General features: G+C 48.5%; 1 protein-coding gene across 2 annotated transcripts in view; it reads left to right on the forward strand.

Annotated features, from left to right (window-relative positions):
- The window catches only part of HCK (HCK proto-oncogene, Src family tyrosine kinase), a 41,361-nt gene that overhangs the window by 19,395 nt on the left and 5,710 nt on the right, over nucleotides 1–16,256 (forward strand). For both annotated transcript variants that reach the window (XM_059038281.2, XM_059038280.2), the window contains exons 5-11: nucleotides 557–655; nucleotides 4,064–4,167; nucleotides 6,769–6,918; nucleotides 7,384–7,536; nucleotides 9,196–9,375; nucleotides 10,222–10,298; nucleotides 14,986–15,139. In XM_059038281.2, coding sequence (XP_058894264.2) covers nucleotides 557–655; nucleotides 4,064–4,167; nucleotides 6,769–6,918; nucleotides 7,384–7,536; nucleotides 9,196–9,375; nucleotides 10,222–10,298; nucleotides 14,986–15,139 — 917 coding nt within the window. The remainder of the gene's footprint in view (nucleotides 1–556; nucleotides 656–4,063; nucleotides 4,168–6,768; nucleotides 6,919–7,383; nucleotides 7,537–9,195; nucleotides 9,376–10,221; nucleotides 10,299–14,985; nucleotides 15,140–16,256) is intronic.

Consider the following 16,256-nt stretch of genomic DNA (forward strand, 5'->3'; position numbering starts at 1 on the left):
TAAGCTGCAGCCTTACCTATGGATCAGACCCTGCTGAGGTGACTTTGCATTCAGAAATCCATGGATCTCTGAGCTTGCTACCTCCAATCTCCTACCTTCTTCACCATCAGTGGATGTAGTGTCTAGTATGTCCTGGGGCCCAAGGATGGGAGTGGTTATGCTTGGTCAGACTCCTGGGCCCACTCCTTCTGGCTCTTAGCCCCAACGAGCCACTGTGAGTCTGCCATGGGCATAGGGCCCCACCTTACATATGGCTAATAAGGCCAAGGCCACAAGTCCAGGGAATAAGAGTGAGGCCAAAGACCTAGGACTCTGAATGCAGGGACAGGGCTTAATTCCAGCCCTGGGCGGACCCTCATAGGCACAGTAGGGTTTGTTGTAAAGATATTTACCTTAATCACGGGGCGAAGGCTGGGGGCTGGGACAGTAGTGGCCCTGCCCCTCACCCTACCAGCTTCCTGGGGTTGGGGGTATTCCAGGCCAAGGCTGGGGGGCCCAAGAGGACCAGGACTGGTCCTCCTGCCCTCCAACCCCTTTGCTTCCTCCTGTCCCTCAGGTCTGGGGAGTGGTGGAGAGCACGATCCCTGTCTTCCCAGAAAGAGGGCTACATTCCAAGCAACTACGTTGCCCGAGTCAACTCTCTGGAGACAGAAGAGTGAGTATTCTATTTCCCTGCCCTCCAGAAGGAAGCATGAACAGAGCCCCCCTTGCTCCTGCCTCAGGGCCTTTGCACTCACTGTCTCCCCTTCCTGGAACACTCTTCCTAGGGCTCTTTGCCTGGCTGGCTCCTTCTCATCTTTCCAGTCTCAGAGAGGCCTTCCCGGTCTCAAGCAGGTCCCCTCTGAGACTCTCTCTCTCTCTCTCTCATGGAAACCTGTTTTATTCCCTTCTAGACACTTCTCACCAGCAAAAAATGATCTTATTTCCTGGTTGTTCACGGGTTCACTGTCTGCCTCCTGTACTAGAATGAGAGTATGTGAGGGCAGAGACCTTTTCTGTCTGCTGCTGCATCCTTGGCACAGGCTGGCATGCAGTAGGTGCTCAATGAATATTTGTTGGATGAAGTATACGGCTGTGCTGAGGAGCATCCTCTGAGAGGCAAGCCAGCCCACACTCGGCCGGTCACCCCTCACGTGACTCATCAGCACACATGTGCCTGTGCCTCACCAAGCCCTGTGCCAGACGGGGGCTGCAGAGTCCATGAGACAGCCCCCACTCTCGAGGAGATCCCTGTAACCCATCATTCTTGACTGCAGGCTCTTTGGGTCCTACTTGACTCTGAAAGCATAGACAGTTAGACTTCATCCATCCATCCGTCCACCCAATCATCCCACAGACACTTGTTGAGCGCCTACTGTACCCCAGCCCTATTCCAGGGATACTGGGTGACTCAGGCAGGCTACTCCCTGAAGATGTTCACAGTGTAGGCGGTGAGATTGACAAGTAAAAAGATGGCTACACTATAGGGTGACAATAGATCCAATTCAGAATCAGCCAGTCAAAAAGTTGAAACCTGACAGTCCCCATGGTTTTATCTGCTTTGCCTTCTCCCTCTGGCTAGATGGTACTGAGGGTTTGGGATACTTGTCTGTTAAAAATTAAAATGTTTGGGCTTTCCCCATCTTAAAGTCACCCCTTTCTTAGTGCCCATGAAATCTCTTTGCCCTTTGAAATCTCCCCTCTGTGGCCATAAGGAAGCCCCCACTCCCACTGTTGACCTTCTGTCCTGGAACTCCCCCAGCACACCCCCTACGTGCTGCAGGGGGTCTCAGCTGCTTCTCTCTCCTTCTAGGCTTTCTGCTGGGGCGTCCATGCGCTCTCCCCACTCGGGGCGCTGAACACTTAACAGAGCCCCTGCGCCACGCCTCACCTCGCAGCAGCCTTGGAAGAGGCATGCCTGGTATTACTCCTTAAAGGCAACATAATTGCTAAGCGGAAAAGGCTGGGTGCAGAGGACATCTATGGTGGGTTATCATTTAGGTGATACCCTGAATGGCTGGTTCTCGGACTTGAGTGCATCAGCAGCACCTAGAGGGCTGGTGGAAACACTGGTTTCTGGCCCCCACTCCCCGATTGTCTGATTCATAATTTGCATTTCTAACAAGTTCTCAGGTGAGCCGGAAGCTGTTGGTCCAGGGACCCACCTTAAAAACCACGGACCTAAATGCCTATGTGAGTCTTACACTCCTGGGTTCTTGTGTCTGCATCGAGAAACTGCTCACAGAGGTTGCCTCTGGGGAGGGCAGCTGGGGCACTGGAATCAGCGTGAGATGAGATCTTATTTCCTCTTCTGCCTTGAAATAGGCAATAATTTCAAATGTTTCAAAATGCAAATGGTGCAGAAGGACCTAGAATAAAGAGTGAAAAGTGTTCCTCCCACCCTATCCCCACCCAGCTACTTCCCTTCCAGAAGCAACCAGTTTCTTGTACGCCCTCCCAAATGCTTTACACTTGATTAAGAAAATATGTAGAGCTTCCCTGGTGGCGCAGTGGTTGAGAATCCGCCTGCCGATGCAGGAGACACGGGTTCATGCCCTGGTCCGGGAAGATCCCACATGCCGCGGAGCAACTAAGCCCGTGAGCCATGGCCACTGAGCCTGCGCGTCCGGAGCCTGTGCTCCGCAACGGGAGAGGCCACAACAGTGAGAGGCCCGCATACCGCAAAAAAAAAAAAAAAAAAAAAAAAAAAAAAAAAAAGAAAGAAAATATGTATATCTCCCTCCGTTTTACACAAGTGGTAGATTGAACACACACTGTTCTGCTCCTTTTGGTCAGCTCTTCCATGCAGCACCTACAGTATCCTCCTTTTCACAGCTGCAGTGTCTGTCACATAGATGCCCCACTATCCCCTGCCAGTGGTCACTTAAGCTGCTTCCAGTCTTGTGCTGCAGTGAATCTCCTTGCGTATATGTCACTTCTTCCTGTGCAAGATTGGTGGGATAACTTCCTAGGGATGGAATTGCCAGGGAGATACCTCTTACTCTGTACCCTTTAACATTGCTTGGACATTTTACCATGGCATGAATTACTTTACCAAGTGAGAGCAAAGAAGGCAAGTGGGAGGTGTAGAATGGTGACTAAGACCTTGGGCTCTGGAGTTAGACCGCCTGGCTTTGAATCCTGCCCCCACCACTTCCTAGCTATATGACGCCAGGCAAGTTACTTGCTTTCTCTGTTCCTCAGTTTCCTCATCTATAAAGTGGGGATAATAAAGGCAATGATTCCACAGAGTTGTTGGGTGAGTAACAAGAACTTGATGAATGTCAGCTGTCTGTCTCCCCAGTTGATAGCAGAGAAAACAGAAGTCCAGAGAGGGAAAGAGACGTGCTCAAAGTCACACAGCAGATTTGTGTCAGGGTCAAGGCCAGCTGACCTCTGGTCTGGGGTTTTTCTATCACAGCGCATGAACTACTCCTCAGGGAATGGATTTGGTTGCTGCTGCTTGAATTTTTCCACCCAAGATCCCAAACGTCCAGGAAGTATGAAGAAAAGGTCCAAGGATATGGTCCCAAGTATAAAATCATTTGAAATCTCACATTTTAGCTTAGAAATGCATGCTGACTTTATATTCACTCTGTATCCACAGAGGAGGATGAACTGTGGCAGTAACAAAGCTCAGCCCTCACTCACATGGGCCTTCAAGACCCTGAAAAGATGGTCAAATGTTCTTGTGAAAGTTGCAAAAGTAAGATTTGGGGCCACAGTTGGTTAAGAGTGCTGTATTTTTCCACCCAATGTTTCTGTTCATCACCTTATCCCTCACATTGGGTGGTGCTGGAACGACCACGAGCATTTTGTATTTGTAACGCTGTGTTATTTTTCTTGAAGAAAGCTTCCCAAGTTGCATAAGTTTCAGCCTCAGCAAACTGGATTCACCAGTTTGGTAAAATGTCTGTTTTAATGTTAAAATATTAAAAGAATGGGTGTTTTTCCCAAAAGAATCTGAGTAAAATTGATCCCGCAGGAAGCCAGGCCCTCAGAATCCTGGTGCCGGACAAGAGCGCTGAGAGCCGGCCAGGACTGTCTGCCACGGGTTCACTCGCTGCACCCCCCTCCCCTCCAGGTGGTTCTTCAAGGGCATCAGCCGGAAGGATGCAGAGCGCCAACTCCTGGCCCCTGGCAATGTGCTGGGCTCCTTCATGATGCGGGACAGCGAGACCACCAAAGGTGATGCGGGCCCTCCCAGCCCTGTGTCCCTGCCCACCTCCCCTACCCCACGGGGAATGCCCTGGGGGGTGGGGGCCTGAACAACTCACTCAGCCCACTGTGGCCTCCAAGCTCCCTCCTGCCCTTTGCTCAAGCCTAGTTTGGGCCTTCTCAGCCCCCAGAGCTGCCGGCTTAGGCCAATGGAAGCAGGAGGCAGTGAGCGCCCCGAAAACAACATCCTGCTTGTATTCTTTTAAATATCCATCAAAATATATCTTGTCCCTAAACCTGACTCTTCCCTCTCTCCATACGAAAATGGGTGGGATTATGCTGCAGGAGGAGCCCCCAAAGGAAGGCCTTCGCTGGGACCCTGCTTAAATTAGCTCCTCTGAGGTATTTGGAAGTTTTGATGTTGGTGGCCTGCTTCCTGAAATTTCTGTGCTGTGAGGGTGGCTTTGTGCCGGGTCATTGCACAGGAGGCAAGAGCAGTGCCCCCAAACAGTGCGTAACTCAAACTGGCATCAACTGAGGCCAGTTTTCCCAAAGGAATGAATGTGTAGGAGTCTGGTGCTTTCGGATTTCACACACAGAGTGGACCTTTACTACGGTGTTTAGACTCAAGACTGCTTGGTTCAAAGAAATCAGTAAATTGTGTAAAGTGTGACCTCACAGTACCCTGGGCAAACAGTTTTGGGGCCATCAATCGAAGGCATTTGTGTGACCTTCTACTCACTCCCTAGTTATCTGAACTGGGGAAGCTTGAACGTGGCTAGAACACCACTTCAAAATCAGTGTTTTGGGTCAGTGAATATTTAGGCTTTATTTCCTCCCACCCAACAAGCCCCTTTTCAACCCCCAGAGGAAAAGAAATGAACAAAAAGGTAAAGCCGTACACAGCCTTCGGCTTCTCTTCTCCCGCTGGGCCATCCTGCACACAGGGGCAGAGCTATGGGGCAGGAAGGTGAGCTTGGGCCGCTGTCACGGCCCTCAGAGGTGGGGCCATAGGCGGGTTCGCCGACTTAATAAAACTTGCAGCACAAGTGCCCCAAATCCTATCCTGCTGCTTCTTGGTTTCTGCTCCTCCCCACCCAGCATCAGCCAAACCAGCCTCACCTTGACGGGGCAGAGTGGCTAAGAGTGGGGTCCCAGAGCCTGCTGCCTGGGTTTGACCCCCAGCTCTGCTACTGACAAGCTGTGTGACTGTGGGTGAGTTACTTCACATCCCTGGACCTCAGTCTCCTCATCTATAAAATTGTGGTGATATAAAACCTCTACCTTGTGGGGTTATTCATTCACTATAATGGATAATATAATTTATCATAATACATATAACTATAATTCATTATAATGAATATTATTCCTATTCATTCATTTGTTCTTTCATTCATTTTTTATTCAGACAAGGTTCTTAGTGGCTAGCATGTATGATCAACTGTTATTCATGCAACAGTTTAAACCTCCCCCAAAACCTATGACATGGTGCTACTGTGGTAGAGAAAACTGAGAGACAGAAAGGCGAATAACTTGCCCAGGGACATTCAGCTCACAAATGGCAGAACCGTGGCCATGGACTGAAAGATGTGTGTGTTTCTGGTCTGCGTGATGCCATGTGTATTAGGTTCCTATTGCTGTTGTAACAAATTACCACAAGCTTAGTGGCTTAAAGCAAGACAAATTTATGATGTTACAGTCCTGGGGGTCAGAAGTCTGAAATCAGTCTCACTGGGCTCAAGTTAAAGTGTCCGCAGGACTGGTCCCTTCTGGAGGCTTCACAAAAGAATCTGTTTCTTTGCCTTTTTCAGCTTCTAGAGGTCACCAGCATTCCTTGGCTCAATAGCCCCTTTCTCACATCTCCCCAACCTCCACTTTCCATCTTCATATATCCTACTTTGACCTTCTTACTTCCTCTTATAAGGACCCTTGTGATTACACTGGACCTACCTGGATAATCCAGGATGATTTCCCTATTTCCAGATCCTTAACTGAATCACATCTGCAAAACCCCTTTTACCATGTAAGGTAATATATGCACAGGTGTCAGGGATTAGGACACGGACATCTTCGGGGCTGTTGCTCAGCCTGCCACGGCATTGAATGTTTACACTTACATTTCAATGTTTATACTGTAATAATTGAACTGGGTATTTTTGTGTTTGTTTTATCTTTTTGCTTGTTTGTTTTATAAATAGTGTTTCTACCAAACTGGTGTGGTATCTTGGCTTTTGTGATAGATAGATAGATGATAGGAAGAAAAAGAGATAATAATGAAGATGATGACAGCCAACATCTAATGAGTGTTTACATCCTGAATACAAGCATTACTTCTTTTAACCATCAGGCAATGTGATGGGGTGAGGAGGTATGACCAATCCCATTTTACAGATGAGGAAACTGAGGCACAGAGAAGTGACATGGTCCCTTGCCCAAGGTCTCACAGGTGGACATGGAGCAGCCTGACAAGCACCGAGGAAGCCTGAGTCCACAGCCCACTCCTACCCTGTACTCCACTGAGCAGGTGCCAGTACGGTGCCAGTAGTGGCCTTACAGAGTGTCAGGTTGCTGACACAAGGTGGCAGGCCTCTGAGAGTCCACTCCTGAGGGGTTTCTCTCCGGCCCATGCAGGGAGCTACTCTTTGTCCGTGCGAGACCACGACCCCCAGCACGGGGACACAGTGAAACATTATAAGATCCGGACCCTGGACAATGGGGGCTTCTACATCTCCCCCCGGAGCACCTTCAGCAGCCTGCAGGAGCTGGTGGCCCACTACAAGAGTAAGTCCTGGGAGTTCCCTGGCGATCCAGTGGTTAAGACTCCGCGCTTTTAATGCAGGGGGTGCAGGTTCGATCCCTGATCAGGAAACTAAGACCCCACATGCCGTGGGACACAGCCAAACAAAAAGAAAAGAGTAAGTCCTACTGGGGCTGCCTTCTAACTGGGGGCCCAAGTGGGTGGGCCTGTCTCCCAGGAATCCTAGTCAAGTGTACACTGCAGCCTCTGAGGCCTGCTGAGGTTTCCTCCCCAGACAAATAGTTGCTTTGGATTCTCCTGAAGGCTTTTTGAGCAGGAGGGCAGAGGTGGTGTCTCATCATGCTCTGTTCTCTTGGGGCTGTCCCTGATAGGGGCGACCCTTTGGAACATGGGCCAGATACAGTGGACCAGGTTGCGCAGCCCCTGAGGGAAAGCCTGTGGCTGGCCTGGAGCTGGCTGCCCTCAGCTGATCAGGGGCTCTGTTCCAGAGGGGAGCGACGGACTCTGCCAGAAGCTGACAGTGCCCTGCATGTCCTCCAAACCCCAGAAGCCTTGGGAGAAAGATGCCTGGGAGATCCCCCGGGAGTCCCTCAAGATGGAGAAGAAACTTGGAGCTGGGCAGTTTGGGGAAGTCTGGATGGGTAAGGACCACCCAGGGCCAGAGTGGGGAGGGGAAGGAGGGAAGAGGGAGGTCCTTGCTTTCAGGAACAGCCTGAGGCAAAGTGGGAATGCCACCCAGGGCAGAGGGGAGATTTGAATAATAACCATAAAGGAGCAATTCTTCAGTTCCTCTCTGATAGCAAACCAAATTGTCCTGCCATGCAAACACTGATTTGCCTTTGAGGCCAGGCCTGTTGGGGTCAAACACTTTCTTCGGGAAGCAGGAGTCCCAGATGAGGAATCTGCTTCCTCATATGGAGCTGGGACAGTCTACTAGTTGGGTGTTGAGATAACCAGAACATCTCTTAGGAGGATGAAAATTAAGAATGGGAAAGAAAATAGGACTTCCCTGGTGGTCCAGTGGTTAAGACTCTGTGCTTCCAATGCAGGGGGTGCGGGTTTCAATCCCCGGTTGGGGAACTAAGGTCCCACACGCCATACAGCGTGGCAAAAAAAAAAAAAAAAAAAAAAAAAAGGGAAAGTATAACTTGGAGATTTCCAGGTGAGTTCAGTGTTGGCAGCTGATGAACAAGCTGTTCTGAGCACCTGCCATGTGCCCAGAGCCATGCTAGGGCATTGTGGGGCACCAAAAAGTCATATTCCACCCCTGCTGTCCTGCCTCTAATAACCTAAGAATAGCAAAGCCTGCTTTGCAGAACTGTGGGTTAGACATGATGCCTGGCCCAGTGCCTGGCACCTCCCATTGTGTTTATACACCACATTCCAAATGGGAGTGAAGACAATTTACAGAGATGCAAACAATTCAGCCAGAAAAAAATAAGTTTAAAATCCATGTATTTTAACTATATTTATTGAGAGCCTACTATGTGCCAGGCACTGAATAAGAGAATGTGGCAGAGAAAGTATGGAGAGGAAGGTAAGGCAGATTGGGATGATGAGGTTGGAAAACAAAAAATATTATATGAGGCCTTAGACTCTTACTCCAGGAAGACCTCAACTCTGGCTTAGAGCTTCCTGGAAGCCAAGGCAAACATGGAAACACAAGCAACAATGAGATTTACAAGATCAACAAGATGAAGCAGGGAAGGGGTAGGGTGAGGTGAGGGAACAGCATGTGCAAAGTCCCTGTGGTGGGAAGGGGAGTTGGCTGCTTGGGGGACTGAATGATACGCAGGCTGATTGGTGCACAAAAGGTAAGGGGGGTGTTGGCGGATGATGAGGCAAGGTGGGCAAGGCCCGATCATGCAGGGCCTTATGGACCAAGATGAAACTGGCATTTATTTTGAGAGCAGTGTTAAGATTAAATAAACCATTTTAAGCAAAGATAGTATACGTATGAATGTCTAACAAAACAAAGGTAGGTGTGTGAGTGAGTGACATAATCTGAGTGATGTTTTAAGGTTATTTTTTAATTCCTGAAAGAGTCTTTGCAGATGAGGAAACCACAGTTCAGAGAGGTTAAGTGACTTGCCCAAGGGCACACAGCTAGGAAGTGGTAAACCGGCCCTCCAACCCACATCTGTCTGAGGCCAAAGCCCATGTCTCCCCTTCTCTCTCTAAGGGCTGAGATGGGCAGGGAAGGCGTCCTGGAGGAGGCAGGTCTGCACCCGGGTCTTCCAGAACTGTGGGGAAAGAGCAGTGGGTCCTGACCACCTTTCCTTCTCCCTGTTCCACTCCAGCCACCTACAACAAGCACACCAAGGTGGCCGTGAAGACGATGAAGCCCGGGAGCATGTCTGTGGAGGCGTTCCTGGCAGAGGCCAACCTGATGAAAACTCTGCAGCACGACAAGCTGGTGAAGCTGCACGCCGTGGTCACGGAGGAGCCCATCTACATCATCACAGAGTTCATGGCCAAAGGTGCCACATGCTGGGAGCTGGGGATGCAGGCTGTGGCTCCTCCTGGTCAATTGCAGAGTCAAAGCTGACTCTGTCAAGGTTCTTGCCTTCAAGGTTTCCCCAATCTGGCCAGGAGCTCTTCTGACACGAGCTCACTAATCATCTTCGTATCCACCCACCCCACCCTCCTGTTTGAGGGGGTGAAATCATGTGAGGGGGATGCCAGGAGAAGGGGGGCACATGGGCCCCTGGGAGAGCGAGTGGGGCCAGAATCCCTCTGGGTGATAGGAGGAGAGGCTTCTAGGGGTTCACTGTGAGCCCTAGAGCCTGGGGTGACTCCCTAAATCAGCCCCCCACCCCCCACCATCAGCCACCTTCCCTAGCTGGACCAATGCTCCAGAAAAGAGAGTCAAAGCATTAAGACCTTTGTCAACCTTAAGAGTTGACAAAGCATCCGTTCCAGGCTGCCCCCACCCTGCCTACACACAATCCAAGACATCTCAGGGATTTTTTTTTTAGGCCACCATTTCCCAATTATTTTCAATCCCTGCCCATTTCTCTATATACAGAAACATGTCACATGACCTCCATTTAGAGTGATTCAAAATCTCAAAGCTTTTATCATTTTCTAAACACACAATTATGCCAGCCTTATAAAACCATGCCCCCAATCATCCAGGCTCAGAAAGCTGTCTCAGTCAAGGAACCAGTCTGGCAATCACAAAGTCGTTTTCCAAACGCCCAAATTCTGTTTCTCAAACACTAGGAGCGGTAAATACTTTTATTTAAATCCATTACTATGAACGATCTTAACCACACACTAAAGTCCTGAGAGTAGTAAATGTTGCTTCACCCTCCCCGACCCAGGCAGCCTACTGGACTTCCTGAAAAGTGACGAAGGCAGCAAGCAGCCATTGCCAAAACTCATCGACTTCTCAGCCCAGGTGAGAGTCTAATGGGGAAGTCGTGGGAGGGGGACAGGAAGTCAATTATCTCTTCAACAAATGTTTATTGATCACATACTATAGTAATAACAATAATAATAGCTAACACTTATTGAGTGCTCAGGATTAAAGTATGCTTTTTATATGTGCCTTCTATGTACTAACTCATGTAGTCCTCACATCAACCTTCTAGGGTGAGATTTTTGTTATCTATTCCTTTGTAATCAACCACTCCAAAGCTTAGTAGCTTGAAACAACAACGTATTATTTCCCATGATTCTGTGGGGTTGACTGGGGTTGGCTGGGTGCTTTTTCTGCTCCACGTGGTGAAACTGCGGTTCCTCTTGTGGATGCATTCTGCTGAGAGCTTGCCTGGGGCTAGAATGTCCGAGATAATGGCTCATCCTCCAAGTCTCTCTCCAGTGGCCCCACGTCACTCAATAGGCTAACCAGAGCTCCTTTACATTCTGGCGGCGAGGTTCCAAGAGGGAATATTCTAAGGGACCAAGCGGTAAATGAGCAAGCTCCGCTTGCATCATGCTTGCTAATGTCCCCTTCGCCAAAGCAAGTCACATGCCCAGCCCTCAGTCAGTGTGGGAGGGACTACACAAGAGCATGAGTCCCAGGAGGCATGGTTCACTGGAAGCCACTGATGTAATAGTCCGGCCACAGATAGGTAATTGTCACTCCATTTTACAGAACAGGAAATTGAGGCATAGAGATGAAGTGAAGTACCGATGAGGAAACTAAGGCCCAGGGAGATGAAGTAGCTTGCCTAAATTACTATGTCACTTTTAGGTGATACAGCAGTGAACAAAATGGAAAGTATTGCTGTCCTCCCAGGGTTTACACTTACTAAACAACTGAATCTCTTAGAGAGCCAGGACCCAAGTGGTCCTGGCTCAGTGCCAAAAGAGTGCAGTATCCAGCAAAATTAATAATGTCCATAAATCACAGAAACACTTCTTAAAACCTCATTTTCTTTCTCATCTTCTCTTCACTTTCTACAGCTCTTCTCACCCCCGGCCTGAGTGCTTTTTACTTCTAGCCTCTCATTCTCTCCTATCTGTGGGAAAACAGGGGAGGAAAAGTCTGCTATGGGAGTACACAGCTGGAGCACTTAGCCCAGTCTAGGAGCAATCTGAGAAGGCTTCTCAGAGGAAGCGGTCTCTAGGCTGAGCCCTGAAGGATGAGTAGAAGTTAGGCAGATGAAGAGAAGAGGGAAGGGTATTCTAGGCAGAAGAAGCAGCCTGTGCCAAAGCCCAAAGGGCAAAACAAGAGCTCAGTCTGGTCATTTGGAGCCTGGGCCTGACAAAAATGAAGGGGGTGTGGCTTGCAGCCTGGAAAGTGTTAAGGGAGAGGGGCACCTGGGCCTAGGGCTGGGCCTTCTGGAGATGCCTAAGGCAGAGCTCATCTGAGTATGAAAATCCTGGGGGGCTGGGCAGAGGTATAATAAAAGACTTTACCTTTCAGAGCCTGGAATGCCAGAGGCCTATGGAAATCAAGACCTGGCATTTTCCCTTCAGTGGGTGCTGCCCCGGGGAAACAATAGTCTGGCCTGTTGCTAAATTATAACCATCAAACTGGCAGAAACCTTGCTGGGTGGAGGTTCACGGACTGGGGCAAGAACCACTGTCCTCATGGCACAGACAGGAAAACAGAAACCACAGGAGGGAAAGGGGTTCCAGGCCCTTGTGCATCAAGGAGCAGAGGTACACTCAGAGCCCAGGGACAGGAAGGAGTCAACCTGGTGGCCTGATCTTCACTCCCAGTCTCGAGAGGCAGGTGGTCGCAGTCAGTGGAGGCTGCCCTGCCCTGTCACCAGCTGGCTGTGGAGCCTCGGATCCACTCTGGGTCTTGGTCCCTCTACTTGTCAAATGAGGGAATTGGACCATCTCCGTGGTTTTCAAGTTTGAAAGCATTTTCTTTTTTTAAGCCATAACTCAGTTAGTCAAATGAATCTTATAGAGCAGCTGAATACTTTAAAATAGATCAAAACAGAGCTGCTCTGATTGAAGCAGGTGGCCTTTATTTTGTCCCTCCAACCCCAAGATGACCTTGAGGTATCAACTGGATTCAGTCTGAAGAGCCCTGAGCTGGGATATCCCTACAGGCCCTTCCAGCTGGTTCTGTGATTCCTTGATACTCTGAGAAGCAAACCCAGTAATAATGCCTGACATCATGGCAGCCTACTTGGTGGACATGAAATCTCACCACCTCATCAACCCCCAATTCGTAGACCAACCCTGAACCCAGTCAACCTATCCACTATTTGTTCAGTTGACAAACCCTTGAGAAGAACCACTATATACACATGGGCTTAGGAATCACGTAGAGTTTTGCTATTGACCCCAGCTCTGCCTGTGTAGCTTTGAGCAAATTGCTTAACCTTTCTGAGGGCCACTTTCCTCAACAGGGACCATTATAGCCACTGTTAAAGTGAATAATTATATGCCAGACTCTGTTCTAAGCCCTGATGTAGACTTAGAGTATTAATCCTCACATGACCCCTTGGAAGAAGGTTCTATTGTCCCCATTTCACAGAGAAGAAAAGTGAGGCACAGAGGGTTAAAGTAGTTTGCTTGGAGATCACAGAGATGTGGGGCTCAAATTGAGCTGGTCCAACCCCAGAGTCACCTAGGCGTTCTCATCTGCTGTCTCCTGAGTGGGGTTAGTCCCACCTGCCTCACTGAGCTCATGTGCTCATGTGCAAATCCATACCATGAGAGTCTGTCCCTGGGTACTGAAAAATAGTAACGACCAGCATTAGTGCCTGCTCTGTGCCAAACATTCAGGTAGAGTAATGGACACAGACCCAGAGCAGGGCTGTCAGATGTCCAGTCCTGGTCTCCACTTGGGCCAGTTAATTATTTCTCTGGGATTCAGTTCTCTCACCTGTGAAATAGTGCTGATATCAATAGTACCTCCCCCAAAGCAGAGAATAAATGCTATTTAAGTTTGTTAAGTATTAATCTTATGATTAATGAATAAGCTACAACGTCTGCCGTTAATATTACAGCTGTTGTTAACTGTTTGGTCGAGGAACTCCTTATAAATTTTCCACACCCCCAGGTCAAGACTCTGCCTTACCACAAACAAAATCAGAAAGTCTCACGTCTTTGTTGGAAAGCCTGGAGCCTCAGACCTCAGTTCCAATGTCCACAGGTGCTCCCTGCTGGCCACTTTCCACAAGTGCACCATCCACTTGCCTCAGACTTTAAACAGGCTTGTGTCTCGGTTTGGTCTAGCCAGAAGTCCCACCTCCCCAAATAATCTCACCATTGCACCCAGCTGCAGTTCTCCAGATCACTGGAGTTCTGGGTAACTAGAGGCAGCTTGGGGTATGGGGAGTGGAAATCCACAGACAGGTTTGAGTCAGAATCTCCCTGGTGGTGTGATCTAGAAAATATGTCCCTCCTCTGTACAACAGAAATGGTGATAACGCCTGCCTCAAGGACACTGAAGGCCCGTTTATGAACTATAAATGCTATTTTCTGAGTTTCTGAGGGTTAGCCATAAGCCTGTTTCTGAGGGTTAATGCACAAACCCTTGTAAGTGGAAAACGTCTCTAAGGAAAAATCCCACATCTTTCTGTCAGGCTTCCAAGGTCCCATTGTGAATAAGAATCCTCCATACAAGGTTGGGATTGACATATATACATTAATATGTATAAAATGGATAACTAATAAGAACCTGCTGTATAAAAAAATAAATAAAATAAAATTCAAGAATTCAAAAAAAAAAAAACAAAGAAAAGAATCCTCCACACAGTCCATTATGCACTCAGCAGCCATGATGACATTAAAATATATATCAGACCATGTCACTCTCCTGCTCTAAGACTTCTCTCTTCCCTTTATGCTTAGAATACAACCCAACTGCCTCTCCTAACCTACAAGGTTCTTCCCAATCAGCAGCCTCCCTAACAACCTCAACTCCCCCAACTTTCCCTCTGGCAACTTCGGCTCAGCCACCTGTTCTATGAATACCCAAGCTCACTCCTACTTCCGGACCTTTGCACATGATGATGCTCTTATTTGACACACTTTTATCATCACTCAGATCTTTCCTAAAATGTCACCTCATCAAAGCAGCCTTCCCTGACCATCCAATCCAAAACAGCCCTCTACATTTAGTGTCCTATTACCTGCTTTATCCTTTCTTTATGGTACTTATTACCACCTGCAGGGACTTTGCCTGGCTCCCCACCTGTTCAAGCAATATGTTTGGCACCCATGAGACACTCAGCAGATATCTGTTGAATGAATAAAGGAATTTTCCCTACCCAGGCTTGGGGGTGAAGGAGGCATAAGAGATACAGCAGAATGTTATGTGAGCCTAGGTTGTTCCCAGAAGTGGGATTGGGGGTGAAAGCCTGTCGAAGTATCCTGGTTTGTGTGTGTGTAGGTCCTTGGAGAAATAACACTTTTTCCTCAAAGTGTTCTTGGGAAGTCTTGGAACTCTAGAGAAGCCCCAAACTGACCCAGGCCCTGAGGATCTCCCCAGCCTGGCTGGGTAGACAGAGAAATGCCAACCTGAGCCCAGGACCCTGCCACAAAAAAGGGGGGAGCTGGCGCACATATTTTCCAGCTTTCTCACTCTTGGACATTTCTCTTCTGCTTTTGGATGAGACCCACCTTGGGCTGGGCCAGATCTGAGGGTAAGGGTGTCTCTGTTTTGGGTGGAGATCGCAGAAGGCATGGCCTTCATCGAGCAGAGGAATTACATCCACCGAGACCTCCGAGCTGCCAACATCTTGGTGTCTGCGTCCCTGGTGTGCAAGATTGCTGACTTCGGCCTGGCACGGATCATAGAGGACAATGAGTACACAGCTCGGGAAGGTAGGGCATGCTGCCGAGGGCCCCGTGGAGCTCACTTGGGTGGGTTGTGACTGTTGAGAGTTAAGACCCGTGAAAGTGATTGGTAAAAATGCAAAGGTCTATCCCAGTATCAGCTGTGAGTTATTAAGCTGGACGGACCCCTTCTGGACATAGTGTCTTGGTCTCCAGGGTCTCCCCCAGTGACTGTCTGTGACCAGTTGTAGATTGGGTTAGTCAAGTCATGTTGAAATTAAGGGTAAGAGCAACATTATGTGTAGTAGACAAAAACTGGGAAGAATCTAAATGTCCACAAATAGTAGAATGATATTTAAATTGTGGTATATTCACAGAATATAATATTGTGTAACGATGAGAACTTACGAACCAGTGACACATGCAAAAAATGGATGACTCTCACGGCATAATATCGAAATCAAAGAAATCAGACAAAAAAGTAGATGCTGGATAGCTCCATTTATATAAAATTCAGAAACAGGCAAACACATATGTGAAGGTTGACAGCAGCATTATTCTTTTTTTTTTTTTTTTTTGGCCGTACGCGGGCCTCTCACTGTTGTGGCCTCTCCCGTTGCGGAGCACAGGCTCCGGACGCACAGGCTCAGCGGCCATGGCTCACGGGCCCAGCCGCTCCGCGGCACGTGGGATCCCCCCAGACCGGGGCACGAACCCGCATCCCCTGCATCAGCAGGCGGACTCTCAACCACTGCGCCACCAGGGAAGCCCAGCAGCATTATTCTTAAAAGCCCAAAAGTGGAAGCAACCCAAATGTCCATCAGCTGATACACAAAATGGGATATAGACATACAATGGAATATCATTTGGCCATATAAAAAGGAATGAAGTACTAATATACCTTAAACATGGATAAACTTTGAAAACATCGTGTTAAGTGAAAGAAGCCAGACACGAAGACGATATATTATATGATTCCATTTATATGAAATGCCCAGAACAAGCAAATCTACAGACAGAAAGCAGATTAACTCCAGCCTAGGGCTGGAGTAGGGACCTGGCAAGAAATGGGTAGTGACTGCTATGGTTTTGGGGGGTATGATGAAAATATTTCAAAACTCACAACTTTGTGAATATACTAAGAACCATTGTACTGTATACTTTA

Source organism: Kogia breviceps, chromosome 14 (genome assembly GCF_026419965.1).
Source record: "Kogia breviceps isolate mKogBre1 chromosome 14, mKogBre1 haplotype 1, whole genome shotgun sequence".
NCBI lineage: Eukaryota > Metazoa > Chordata > Mammalia > Artiodactyla > Physeteridae > Kogia > Kogia breviceps.